The sequence below is a fragment of the Bufo gargarizans genome, chromosome 4, assembly GCF_014858855.1.
Source record: "Bufo gargarizans isolate SCDJY-AF-19 chromosome 4, ASM1485885v1, whole genome shotgun sequence".
In the NCBI taxonomy this organism is placed as follows: domain Eukaryota; kingdom Metazoa; phylum Chordata; class Amphibia; order Anura; family Bufonidae; genus Bufo; species Bufo gargarizans.
Window position 1 is genome coordinate 267,702,274 of NC_058083.1, and position 12,245 is coordinate 267,714,518.

Genomic DNA, 12,245 nt, shown 5'->3' on the forward strand with positions numbered 1-12,245 from the left:
CAACAAGGACTCAATCTGAAACTAGCTGTAAGATCAGGATAAGATCAGGAGCAATGTCAGGAAATATTTTATTTAAAGAGTGGTTAAAGCTTGGAACAAACTAGCAGCAGATGTGGTTGTGAAATCTACATTAAGTGAATCTAAACATGCCTGGGATAAACAGATATATATATTTAAAAAGAAATCGAACTAGATGGACCAGGTGGTTTATTTCTGCCGTCAGTCTTCTATGTTCCTGCCTGCCCTGACTTCTGCCTGTTTCCTGACTACGTGTATTGCCTGATCACCCGCTGTTTTGCACAGGTGTCTCTGATCCCAGTGGGTCAGGAGCCAACCACATCGGGAATATTCCAATAGGTAGCAACCTGGTGGCTCCCCTGCAGCAAAGGCCAGATCCCTGTATAGGGGTTAAAGGATGAGAACCAAGGAACAGCCAGGATAAATCCCTCAGGAGTAGACCAAAGCCAAACCAGTTGGTTGGAACAGTGGGTCTACACTCACTGTCCATATCAGTCTGTAATGAGATAACCCCTCGCATTACAGAAAGTATCTTAATTAAATAAAACATAACAAAATAAATAAAAAACAGACTCAACAAGCAGTTTGCATTTGCTTCTGTTCAAGGTGTTTATTGCATCTTACAGGGCATACATGCACTGGGTCTTTAAACCATGATACAAAGGAAAGCCAGTTGGAAATTGATTTTAAATACTTGATCCCCATTTAGAGTGTATGTTATCCCCACAGTAAATTCAGATACGACCATCGAATAAATAATTAAATTGAAAGACTTACAACAGGTGAACGTCGTTCCTATCCAGTAAACTTCTACAAACAGCTGCCAAGCCACTTGTAACACTGATCAACAGTGACCTTATTTGTATGCACCAAAACCTTAAGCCAAAGCGGTCAGCGCACAACGGGATGAGTGTGTGAACGAAAAAATGAAATGTGCACAATATGTACAAGATGGGGTGGACCTTGCTGATCAGCAGGAAATTTGGTCACAAATGGTACAAAACTACTCACAGTGAACTCAGAGGGAAAAAAGTGCTAAAATAAACACAAAACAAGATGTACGCGTACAATAAAATTTAAGATAAATAAAAATTATATTTTTTTTGTAACACTCCACGAAAATTAATAGCCCTGCTGCAACTACAATGAAGAGATGCGCAGACTGATTTTGCAAAATGGACCAATATACTAGTTTGAATGCAAAAACTGAAAAATATAATTAAAATATATATTATATTTAAAATCAACAAAAAGATAAATATGATATATTTCTGATATGATTTGTCTCTATAGCAGTGCATAACTATATATGTGGAGGAAGATTTCATTTCATATTCATTTAAATTATAAATAACTTTAAACATATAAATTACCACAAAAACAAACAGCTTCATTTTCCACAATTAATAGTCCTGTGGGTAGTTCTCGCACACAAAACAGAGGGTTGAATTGGAGTGTTTTCTGCTGTGATCACACAAGATTTCATACTCGATAGAAGAACAGGGGATGTCCAAACATTATATACATTGAAACGTTCAAAAAACACAGACACATCTGTCCAGACTGCTCAGCACACAACAGCTGCGTGTTCTGCCCCCATCAGGCAGGGACAGGAATAGCACTAGAAGGCATGGGGGAAATTACACCCACTCATGGAAACTGGAAAACACAGAGAACCCAAAAACACAAAAATGAACAAAATATGGTATATAGTAGCGGGTTACTGCTAGGGCAATACAGAATCCTAATGATCACTTTCACAGCTGTGCTACGCGTTTCAGAAGAGAAATCTAAGCACTGGGTTTGGTACTGGTGGCTCACTTAGAAAACTCTGAGCAGCAATCTGTTCTTCGAAGGCTCCAGACATATGTATTCAGGTCACAAAACAGAATCTAGGAGAAAAAAATAAAAATTAGCTTTATGTAGGACTATAATAATAGGTCTACAAAGCCTGTATTAGACCAGCAGATGAGGCGGACAATTGTCAGGATGGAAGCGTTCCTTCCCGACAATTGCCTGCTCGTCAGTGGAGACCTCTGCATTTACATGTAGAGATCTCATCCCCATACATATTTGCGGTCAGCAGACCGTGATTAGACAGCACGATCTGCCATACATTTAGCCTCAATTGCCTTCTGATATATCGGTTTGCACAGCCAGAGCAAAACCATTTGGTTATAGTGGGATATGTATTACACAGCTAGGTATGCACCTGCATAGGACATTACAGCATTACAGACGCACAGTTCTTCTGTACTGCCATATTTTCCTGTGTAAGTACAGATGTAGCTGTCCTGATAATTCCTTTCTCCTATGTGGTACGCCACTGCACTGGCTGTCTGTTCATTTTAGAATACAATTTAAAGTTACCGTTCTCGATCACAAAGCTCTCCCCAGTGCCACACCACTCTACATCTCCTCTCTCATCTCAGTCTACCTCTTTATCCACCATAATCCAAACCTTCCACTTTTTTTCTCTAAGAATTTCTAAGGTTTCTTGAGCTGCTCCAGTTCTTTGTAATGTTCTACCCAGTCAATAAAATTAGCAACATCCACAGTTTTAAGTTTGTCCTAAAGATACATATTTTAAGGCCAACCTATCACACTCCCTAATGTGACTTGTATGCACTTATCCTCCTTATTCTAACTCCTCTCTATTTCCCTCTTTCTATATTATTCCTCAGAACCCAAACCCTCCATACACCAGTAAGCCCTACACCTCACTAATGCACTTGATATCTGTGCATACAGATGCCGACTGGGTGATTTGTTATGACCTTTAAGTATAGTACATTTTTATAAAAGATGGCTGGACCTAAACAAGATTTTTCATATCTTTTGTGCATGAATTGCTGCGGAATATGTTGGTGCTATATAAATTATTTTATTAGGAAAGAAGGAAAAATCGGTGAGATTAGAAGCAGCTATAGTAAACTACCCTTTAAGACCATATTCTGATCTTCAACTCACACGGGGGGAGAAGACATTATTCTATCAACCGAAAATGCTGTATGGCAGTAAATGTAGCTAAGTAGAGGTCCATGGTCCAGCGACCTGTAGGAGCTCCCCGTGCAGCAGTAAAGAGTCAAATTCTCACACTAGATGCATGCCATCACTGGATTTTCATTGTCATATAGCATAGAGGTTAAGCAACTGGTTTTGTTTGTGAAGATCCCAGGTTTGAATCTTAGTAGAGTTTTTTTTCTTCAGATATTTTTTCTTCCATATTTATGCCATAAGAAAAAAGTCTATGTGCTTATTATATTGAGAATAATGTTTTTTAGAAAGCTAATAAATATTACTGGGTTCTTCATAATCCTGTATTGTGTCTAAGAATAAAGCAGTATTCCCGTTCCGCAAAGAAATAGAACATGTCCTATTATTGTTCGCATTACGGACAAGGATAGTACTGTTCTATTGGGGCCAGCTGTTCTGTTCTGCAAAATACGGAATGCACATGGACGTCATCTGTACCATTTGTAGATCTGTTTTTTGCAGACCGCAAAGTACATACGGTCGTATGCATGAGGCCTAAGACTTTTCTGCCTTCTGCTATATAACATCTTCAGGCTCCAATGGTAAATAGTGCCCACAAAAGTCTGAGAGAATTACCTTACAGATTTACAAGAAGTCCTTGATGTTGAGATCCGCTAATGGATCCTTTGAGGGGGGTTTCTTGGGGCTTTGTGAAGCAGGAGTCATACTCGGAGATAGCTGTAAGTAAAACAAAGTAAACACACAGCAACTCAAGGGCACTATGACCAAAACGCTATTAAAAGCAGAATGTTACCGGGGCACCAGGAACAGAAGCTCCACCGAATGACGGCCTTATCATAGGCTGGCCATACATCATTGGCTGTTGGGGCATCATTGGTACCCCTGTCCCAGATGCAGGCTAAATGAAAGCAAGGGTAACAGTTTTACATCACCAGTATCAACATATATGCAGGCACTGTACTTGTAAATCATTAACTTTTCTAAAACTTAGAAGACACATTTATAAATTGCAATAGTGCATCTCAACTACACCCCAAAGTCATATATGAAAAAACTCATTACTAAAATATAGTTCAATACCGGACTACTGGGTGTCACATGCAAATAAGGTAACAATACAAGAGATAATGATAGAATAAAGCCTCTTTCACACGAGCGAGATTTCCGCGCGGGTGCAATGCGTGAGGTGAACGCATTGCACCCGCACTGAATCCGGACCCATTCTTTTCTATGGGGCTGTGCACATGAGCGGTGATTTTTTTACGCATCACTTGTGCATTGCGTGAAAATCGCAGCATGTTCTATATTGTGCGTTTTTCACGCAACACAGGCCCCATAGAAGTGAACGGGCTGCGTTAAAATCGCAAGCATCCCTTATAACATGGTTATAAGGGAAAATAATAGCATTCTTAAAACAGAGTGCTTAGTACAAAAGAGTTTGAGGGGTTAAAAAAATAAATAAACATAAAATAAAACTCACCTTAATCCACTTGCTCGCGCAGTCGGCATCTCTTCTGTCTTCTTCTGTGAGGAAAAGGACCTGTGGTGACGTCACTGCGCTCATCACATGGTCCATCACCATGGTTATGGATCATGTGATGAGCGCAGTGACATCACCACAGGTCCTTTACCCAGGTCCTGAAGAAAGAAGACCGAAGAGAAGCCGGGCTGCACGAACAAGTGGATTAAGGGGAGTTACATTTTTATTTATTTTTAACCCCTCCAGCCCTATTGTATTATGCATTCTGTATTAAGAATGCTATTATTTTCCCTTATAACCATGTTATAAGGGAAAATAATACAATCTACAGAACAGCGATTCCAAACACAAACTTCTGTGAGGAAGTTCGGGTACCAAACATGCCAATTTTTCTCACTCGCGTGCAAAACGCATTACAATGTTGTGCACTCGCGCTGAAAAATCACGCATGTTCCTGCAACGCACCCACATCTTTTCCCGCAACGCCCGTGTGAAACCAGCTTAGGGTGTACAATGAAATAGAACAGCCTGATATCTGGGTGTGTAACAATGCCAAAAAGATATTTTCTAAGGCTCCTTAGCCACATTTTCGAACGTACTAGAATAGGCTTACTAATCCTGTCTAACATTTTGACAGCATAAACGTGAGCAGTCTAAAGATCCACCACATTTATCACAGTGGCTCAGCCTGGATGATAAATCTGGACACTTTTCTCTGACTTGACACCACCTACTGGCGGCACGTTGTAGCATTTTAAGCCACTGTGACTGTCCTTCCAGCTAAGGCATACCCCCTTTTTAATCTAAGCCACTCTTCCTTGGGTTTTTAAAACTCAAAATCAATGTGGGCCAAGGCAGGTATGCCTTGAGCCAGAATTAAGATGCATTTAGCTTAGTAAAACTCCCCTACTGGGAAAAAAATGGGCACATACTGGTGCCAGAGCATGATTTATATTTCCTACTTGGAAAAGTGCTGTAAAACAGCAAGTCTAACCTGCCATTATACTTCCAGAGCATGTGCACCATGTTAATGAATAAAGAGCACACTGAATGGGGAGAAACGTGCTCCACCTTACAGTGCACCAATATTAAGAAATCGCACATCAAAGTTTAGCTGATGAATATGTATACAGCAACAAGGACGCCCCCTTTCTGGACCGAGGAAACAAGCAATTTAACCAGGAGCTGTTCTTTTTAAGTATTTCCTTTATGTCAGCAAACTTACTAGACCAAATCCTGGTGCTGGCTGTGCACCTGGAGAAGCACTTGCTGCCTGGGCTCCTGCACTCCCTGGAGGAACTGATCCTTGCTAAAAAATATAAAACAGGACGAGATACAACATCAGTTAAAGCTGTTTACATAATAAGTATCATGGCAATGGCAAGTGCATACAATTACCATAGAAGCAGTTGATGGACCACCGGATGCCCATGTGGCCGGAGCTACCTTTGGTTGCCAGTTAGCACCTCCTGTCAACTTCTTCTCTCCCGCATTCCACTGAAGGTCTCCCCTGTAACGTTACATGCCATGTTAATATACTGAAACATAACTAAGTCAAGCCATTAAGTATGTGAACCCAGGCTGACTGGTGGACTGCAGTAAATGCATGATCTGTCACACCGTCTTTTAGGCCTGGGCTACATTGGGACTTTTAGCACCACTACTGATTAACCAACTATTGAATGACAGCTGGAGTCCACCAGACTGCATACAACCTAATGTAATCTTCTGGACTGCAGCTGTACTTCAATAGTAAAAAAAGAAAAATAACCCGCCGAGACAACTGTTCACACAAATAAAACCTGAGCATATTGCGCCGCATACCTATATATTCAGCAGCAGTGAACAACGATATCTCTGTGTGAACAGGAGTCTAAAGGAACAACGTGGAGAATCACCCTTCATCTGATAAGCGATTAGAGCACTTTAAGCAGCGTGGATCTGACTTTTTATTGTGTTTTAGGTTTGAGACTTGACCTTCCTCATTCAGACCCAGCAGTGCTTAGTGCTGATAAACTGTCAACTGCATTTTTTTTTTAAAACCTCCTGAATTTCTATTTAAGGTTTCTTAATTTCAACAATAAAAACACCACATTGGTGCGCTGGTTGGAAGCTACTTACTTTTTAACAGTGGTTCCAGAAATACCAAGATCTAAAAAGTCAAAAAAAAAAAAAAAGTTTACGATTGTGCATCTCTGCTGCAACATTATTGTCATGATACCGCCAAACAGTGCATTGTACAGCATTAGAAGAGTCTACACTGATAATATCTGCATATTATGCTAACAGTCAGTGCTCTAGTGGGTGCTAAATGAGCAGTTAAAAAAAAAAAAGCCTCTGACAGCTGGTGAGCACTGAGGGTATAGCCAAAAGGTCAGGTTTCTGCATGCAGTTTTGAAAGCCAAAATCAGGTTGTATCTGTCCTTTATACTTTCAATCCTTTATTGATCCACTCCTGAGTTTTGGCTTCCAAAACTGCACCAGGAAACCTGACCATGTGGCCGTACCCGAACTGTTCCACTGATCTCGTCAGAGAAAGCAGGCTTATGAGCAACAGGGCTGTTGCTGTGCAAACAGGTGAAAACACACACACCATTCTGCCACAGTTTTTTTTTTTTTTTACACCCTTTCCTATAAAACGGACTCGCGAGACTTCGCATAATAACTTCAGAAATTGATTTATACTGTAAAAAAACATTTCCCCAACTCTGGTTCGGTTCCAAGTAGTACCTCCAGTAAATGTTTTTATACAGTATAAATCAATTTCTGAAGTTATTATGCGAAGTCTCGCGGAGTCTTCGGCTCATCGGAGCCAATACATTCTAATACTGTACGGAGTGCTGGCTCTGTACAGTATTGAAACAAAGTTTTATGCGAATCGACTTTGGATGTTTTATCTGAAGTCGATTCGCTCATCCCTATTTGCTATATTCTGACCCCCCCTAACTTTTTCACGGAGCTGTATGAGGGCTAATTTGTTTGTGGGACGATCTGTACTTTTCATTGATACCATTCTGATGTGAGGAGGTGAAGTGACTAAAAAACGTTGAATTGGCCATTTTGTCTTTTTATATTTTAATACTATGGACGTTTTCGCACGTGACAACGCTCATGATGTTAATTTTTTAAAATTATTTATGTATTTTTATTTTGTGGAGGGGGGGTGATTAGAATTTTTCTTCTTTTTTTCACATTTTTTTATAGTTCCCATAGGGACCTATAACAAGCAATGATTTCTCATAGACTCAAATGCATTAGCATTGAAGTTTGTGTTATTATACTTTGTTCCTTTGTTCTGTGGCAGGGGCTTTATAGTAACTAATTTGCGGAAGCCATGTACGACGCTCCCGGTCGTAAACTTCCAAGATGCCGTGGTCACAATGACCATGGCATCAGGGGGTTAAATGTATGTGATCGACGTTATCGTCGATTGCATACATTGGTCCCACTCGCAAGCGGGCCATTTTTAAGTGCCCGACCGCCAACATAAATTTACGCTGGGCGGTCGGGAAGGGGTTAAACCAAGCACTTGTAGGGCTAGCTCAGCTGAATGTAATGATATATTTTGCTTAGCGATCACTTGCTTCATTCTGAAGAAAAATATGCACCCTTTCTCCTCCTGCCAGCCACTAGCTCAGGTCGACTGACAATGTTCCTGCATAGTTATCTCCCCTGGCTATGTTAATTAAGAAGGAGATGGAGAGGCTGGCAGAGGAAAGCGATGGAGCAAGGGTGCACAAAATGGATGGGCCGCCTTTGGTGCACTTTACTGCTCATTTGCATATGGGTTAAATACGGTAATTTCACGGTGACTCCCTTTAACCACATTTTGATAACAATTATTCACAGTAATAGATTACAGAACAAATCCACAAATATGCTCAGAATTGACTTTGTGTATCTATAAATATTACAGGACTTACTGCCTACTAAACTTGCAAGAGAAGAATCAAGGTCACTGGCAAGACTTTTACCAGCGGCGCCGGCATTGTTTGCGGATGCGAGTGAAGATGCTGGCTGAGATGAGGGGGTCATTGTTGGCATAAGAAGATCTTCTAAGCCATCAAATACTGATGTGGAAAAGAAAGAAAAAAGGTAAAAAATAGTATTAGGTTTAGTAATGGGTTTTAGGTTTCTAAGAAAAAAAAAAAAAACAACACCATTCTAAATATAAAGGCCTTTTATTGTTATTATATGACGATATATTATTTATTGTAGTATAGCTTAGGCTACATGCAAACGACAATGAAAAAGCTAACACATTACTGGTGTTTATCTAATCATATATTGTAACACATATTACTGGTGTTCATCTAATCATATATCGTGCTTGTGAATAAAGCAGTAATATGTATATTAGCTTTCTGAGCAGATCTCAGTGTGGCGAAACTATAGACCAGGCATCCTCAAACTGCGGCCCTCCAGCTGTTGCAAAACTACAACTCCCAGCATGCCCGAACAGCCTACAGGTATCAGCCTACAGCAGGGCATTGTGGGAGTTGTAGTTGTACAACAGCTGGAGGGCCGCAGTTTGAGAATGCCTGCTATAGACCATAGAGAAGATGATATGTAGATGCTAGGACACAGCTCTGCCCTCAGCATGTCTAGCCCTGTCAATCAAGTGGAGGGAGGAGTGTGCAGAGCACGGGGAGAGTTACAAAACAGTGCTCAAAGAATTCAGCCCCACCCCTGGTGCTCCAACTCGCTTATTTGCATATGAATCAAACCACTGATAACTCTGACATACTACACTAACAGAGTATCTGACCAATCAAACCAATAATTGGTGTGAATAACAAAAGATCTGTGTGTGTAAAACGGCCATCTGACCAATGATTGCTCAGAAAATCTGTCAGATAATCTGTTTGTGTAAATGCACCCTAAGCCAGATGCTGAAACATATTCTTTTCTACTTATTGGCTTTCATTTTCTGAGAGATTTTTATATTCTGTCTTTTCTACAGGAATACGAGGAGTCGGTCATCTTGTCCGAGTTGCTGCCCCACAGTTAGAGATTTGCCTTACAGCAGCCACATGCATGTATAAAGACAGAGGTCATTGTGCAGGGATGGGGAGGAGGGAAGCCTTAGTGTTCCCTTTCATTGTAATCCTGCCTGTGATCAAAATATGTTGACTGTTGAGAATCCACCCCTACAGAGCAGGGAGTGTCTGTATATTGTGAGGCTCATTGGTCAATGTGAAAAGTGCAAGATTTCTTTTTTTAACGTAGAAAGGGACATGGAAAATTTGAAAAAGGCAAATCACCCAAACGTTTAAAAATAAGATAAGTATAAAAGGTGTTATCCGTCCACAAATGCAAGTTTATTTTGTGATGTTAAACAGTTTAAAAAATAAAATAAAAAATATACTCATCTCTTCACCACTAGGTGCCAGTGCCACAGGTCCTATCCTTGCTGCCATGTGGACTACAAGTCTGACATCCCATCAGTGGTCACATGCCCTGCTGCAGCCGTTTACTGGCCTCAGGGAAGACACGTCCTCAAGCGGAACATGACCAGGCTTAGCAGCCATATTACTCTTGGCAACACGTCATTGTTAAAACCAGTGCACGGTTACAGGGTGAACATGCCAACAGACAACATAGGCCATCCATATCAGATCTGGACTCCCTACATCCATGACGATCAGCTGTTACCATGTAGCTCCCATTGATGTGAATGGAAGCAATGCTGCCTTTACAAGCTCCATCCACTTACATAATGGATGGAGCCGTGTAGTTCTGGTGCCAATTTCCGGCACTGGAACAACACGGTCACAGCTGATCAGCAGGAGTGCGGTGTGTTGAACTGCATGCGGATCTGATACTGATGGCCTATCTTGAAGATAGGCCATCAGTAGGGATGAGCGAACTCGAACTGTATAGTTCGGGTTCGTACCGAATTTTGGGGTGTCCGTGACACGGACCCGAACCCGGACATTTTCGTAAAAGTCCGGGTTCGGGTTCGGGTTCGGTGTTCGTCGCTTTCTTCGCGCTTTTGTGACGCTTTCTTGGCGCTTTTTGAAAGGCTGCAAAGCAGCCAATCAACAAGCGTCATACTACTTGCCCCAAGAGGCCATCACAGCCATGCCTACTATTGGCATGGCTGTGATTGGCCAGAGCACCATGTGACCCAGCCTCTATTTAAGCTGGAGTCACATAGCGCCGCCCGTCACTCTGCTCTGATTAGCGTAGGGAGAGGTTGCGGCTGCGACAGTAGGGCGAGATTAGGCAGATTAACTCCTCCAAAGGACTTGATTAACTGATCGATCTGCAGCTGTGGATCATTGAGCTGCTGATCCTCAATTGCTCACTGTTTTTAGGCTGCCCAGACCGTTTGTCAGTCACATTTTTCTGGGGTGATCGGCGGCCATTTTGTGTCTTGTGGTGCGCCAGCACAAGCTGCGACCAAGTGCATTTAACCCTCAATGGTGTGGTTGTTTTTTGGCTAAAGCCTACATCAGGGTGAAGCTGTCACACCAAGTGCATTTAACCAGCAATAGTCTGTTCATTTTTTGGCCATATACTAAATCAGGGGCAAGCTGCGCCTGTCACCAAGTGCATTTAACCCTCAATGGTGTGGTTGTTTTTTGGCTAAAGCCTACATCAGGGTGAAGCTGTCACACCAAGTGCATTTAACCAGCAATAGTCTGTTCATTTTTTGGCCATATACTAAATCAGGGGCAAGCTGCGCCTGTCACCAAGTGCATTTAACCCTCAATGGTGTGGTTGTTTTTTGGCTAAAGCCTACATCAGGGTGAAGCTGTCACACCAAGTGCATTTAACCAGCAATAGTCTGTTTATTTTTTGGCCATATCCCAGTCTAATTCTGTCACTAAATCCATACCGGTCACCCAGCGCCTAAATACTAGGCCTCAAATTTATATCCCGCTAAATCTGTCCTTAGTGCTGTAGCTGGGCGAGTTATTTAGTGTCCGTTCAAGCACATTTCTTGTTCTGGGTTGAAATACAATTCCCAATTTAGCAATTTCATAATTTAGTGGTTTCTGCTATATCAGAGCTATTTGAAATCTATCCCTAAAAGGGTATATAATATTCAAGGTGCACATTGGGTCATTCAGAATAACTTCACACACACCCGCTACTGTGTATTTCCAAGTCTAATTCTGGCACTAAACCCATACCTGTCACCCAGCGCCTAAATACTAGGCCTCAAATTTATATCCCGCTAAATCTGTCCCTAGTGCTGTAGCTGGGCGAGTTATTTAGTGTCCGTTCAAGCACATTTCTTGTTCTGGGTTGAAATACAATTCCCAATTTAGCAATTTCATAATTTAGTGGTTTCTGCTATATCAGAGCTATTTGAAATCTATCCCTAAAAGGGTATATAATATTCAAGGTGCACATTGGGTCATTCAGAATAACTTCACACACACCCGCTACTGTGTATTTCCAAGTCTAATTCTGGCACTAAACCCATACCTGTCACCCAGCGCCTAAATACTAGGCCTCAAATTTATATCCCGCTAAATCTGTCCTTAGTGCTGTAGCTGGGCGAGTTATTTAGTGTCCGTTCAAGCACATTTCTTGTTCTGGGTTGAAATACAATTCCCAATTTAGCAATTTCATAATTTAGTGGTTTCTGCTATATCAGAGCTATTTGAAATCTATCCCTAAAAGGGTATATAATATTCAAGGTGCACATTGGGTCATTCAGAATAACTTCACACACACCCGCTACTGTGTATTTCCAAGTCTAATTCTGGCACTAAACCCATACCTGTCACCCAGC

General features: G+C 41.4%; 1 protein-coding gene across 12 annotated transcripts in view; it reads right to left on the reverse strand.

Annotated features, from left to right (window-relative positions):
• Nucleotides 1-619: 619 nt before the first annotated feature.
• Nucleotides 620-12,245, reverse strand: part of SNAP91 (synaptosome associated protein 91) — a 162,860-nt gene continuing 151,234 nt past the window's right edge. For all 12 annotated transcript variants that reach the window (XM_044289042.1, XM_044289039.1, XM_044289036.1 and 9 more), the window contains 7 exons: nt 8,419-8,565; nt 6,617-6,647; nt 5,894-6,005; nt 5,721-5,804; nt 3,809-3,913; nt 3,631-3,732; nt 620-1,910 (listed from right to left, as the gene is read on the reverse strand). In XM_044289042.1, coding sequence (XP_044144977.1) covers nt 3,640-3,732; nt 3,809-3,913; nt 5,721-5,804; nt 5,894-6,005; nt 6,617-6,647; nt 8,419-8,565 — 572 coding nt within the window. In that variant the 3' untranslated portion in view covers nt 620-1,910; nt 3,631-3,639. The remainder of the gene's footprint in view (nt 1,911-3,630; nt 3,733-3,808; nt 3,914-5,720; nt 5,805-5,893; nt 6,006-6,616; nt 6,648-8,418; nt 8,566-12,245) is intronic.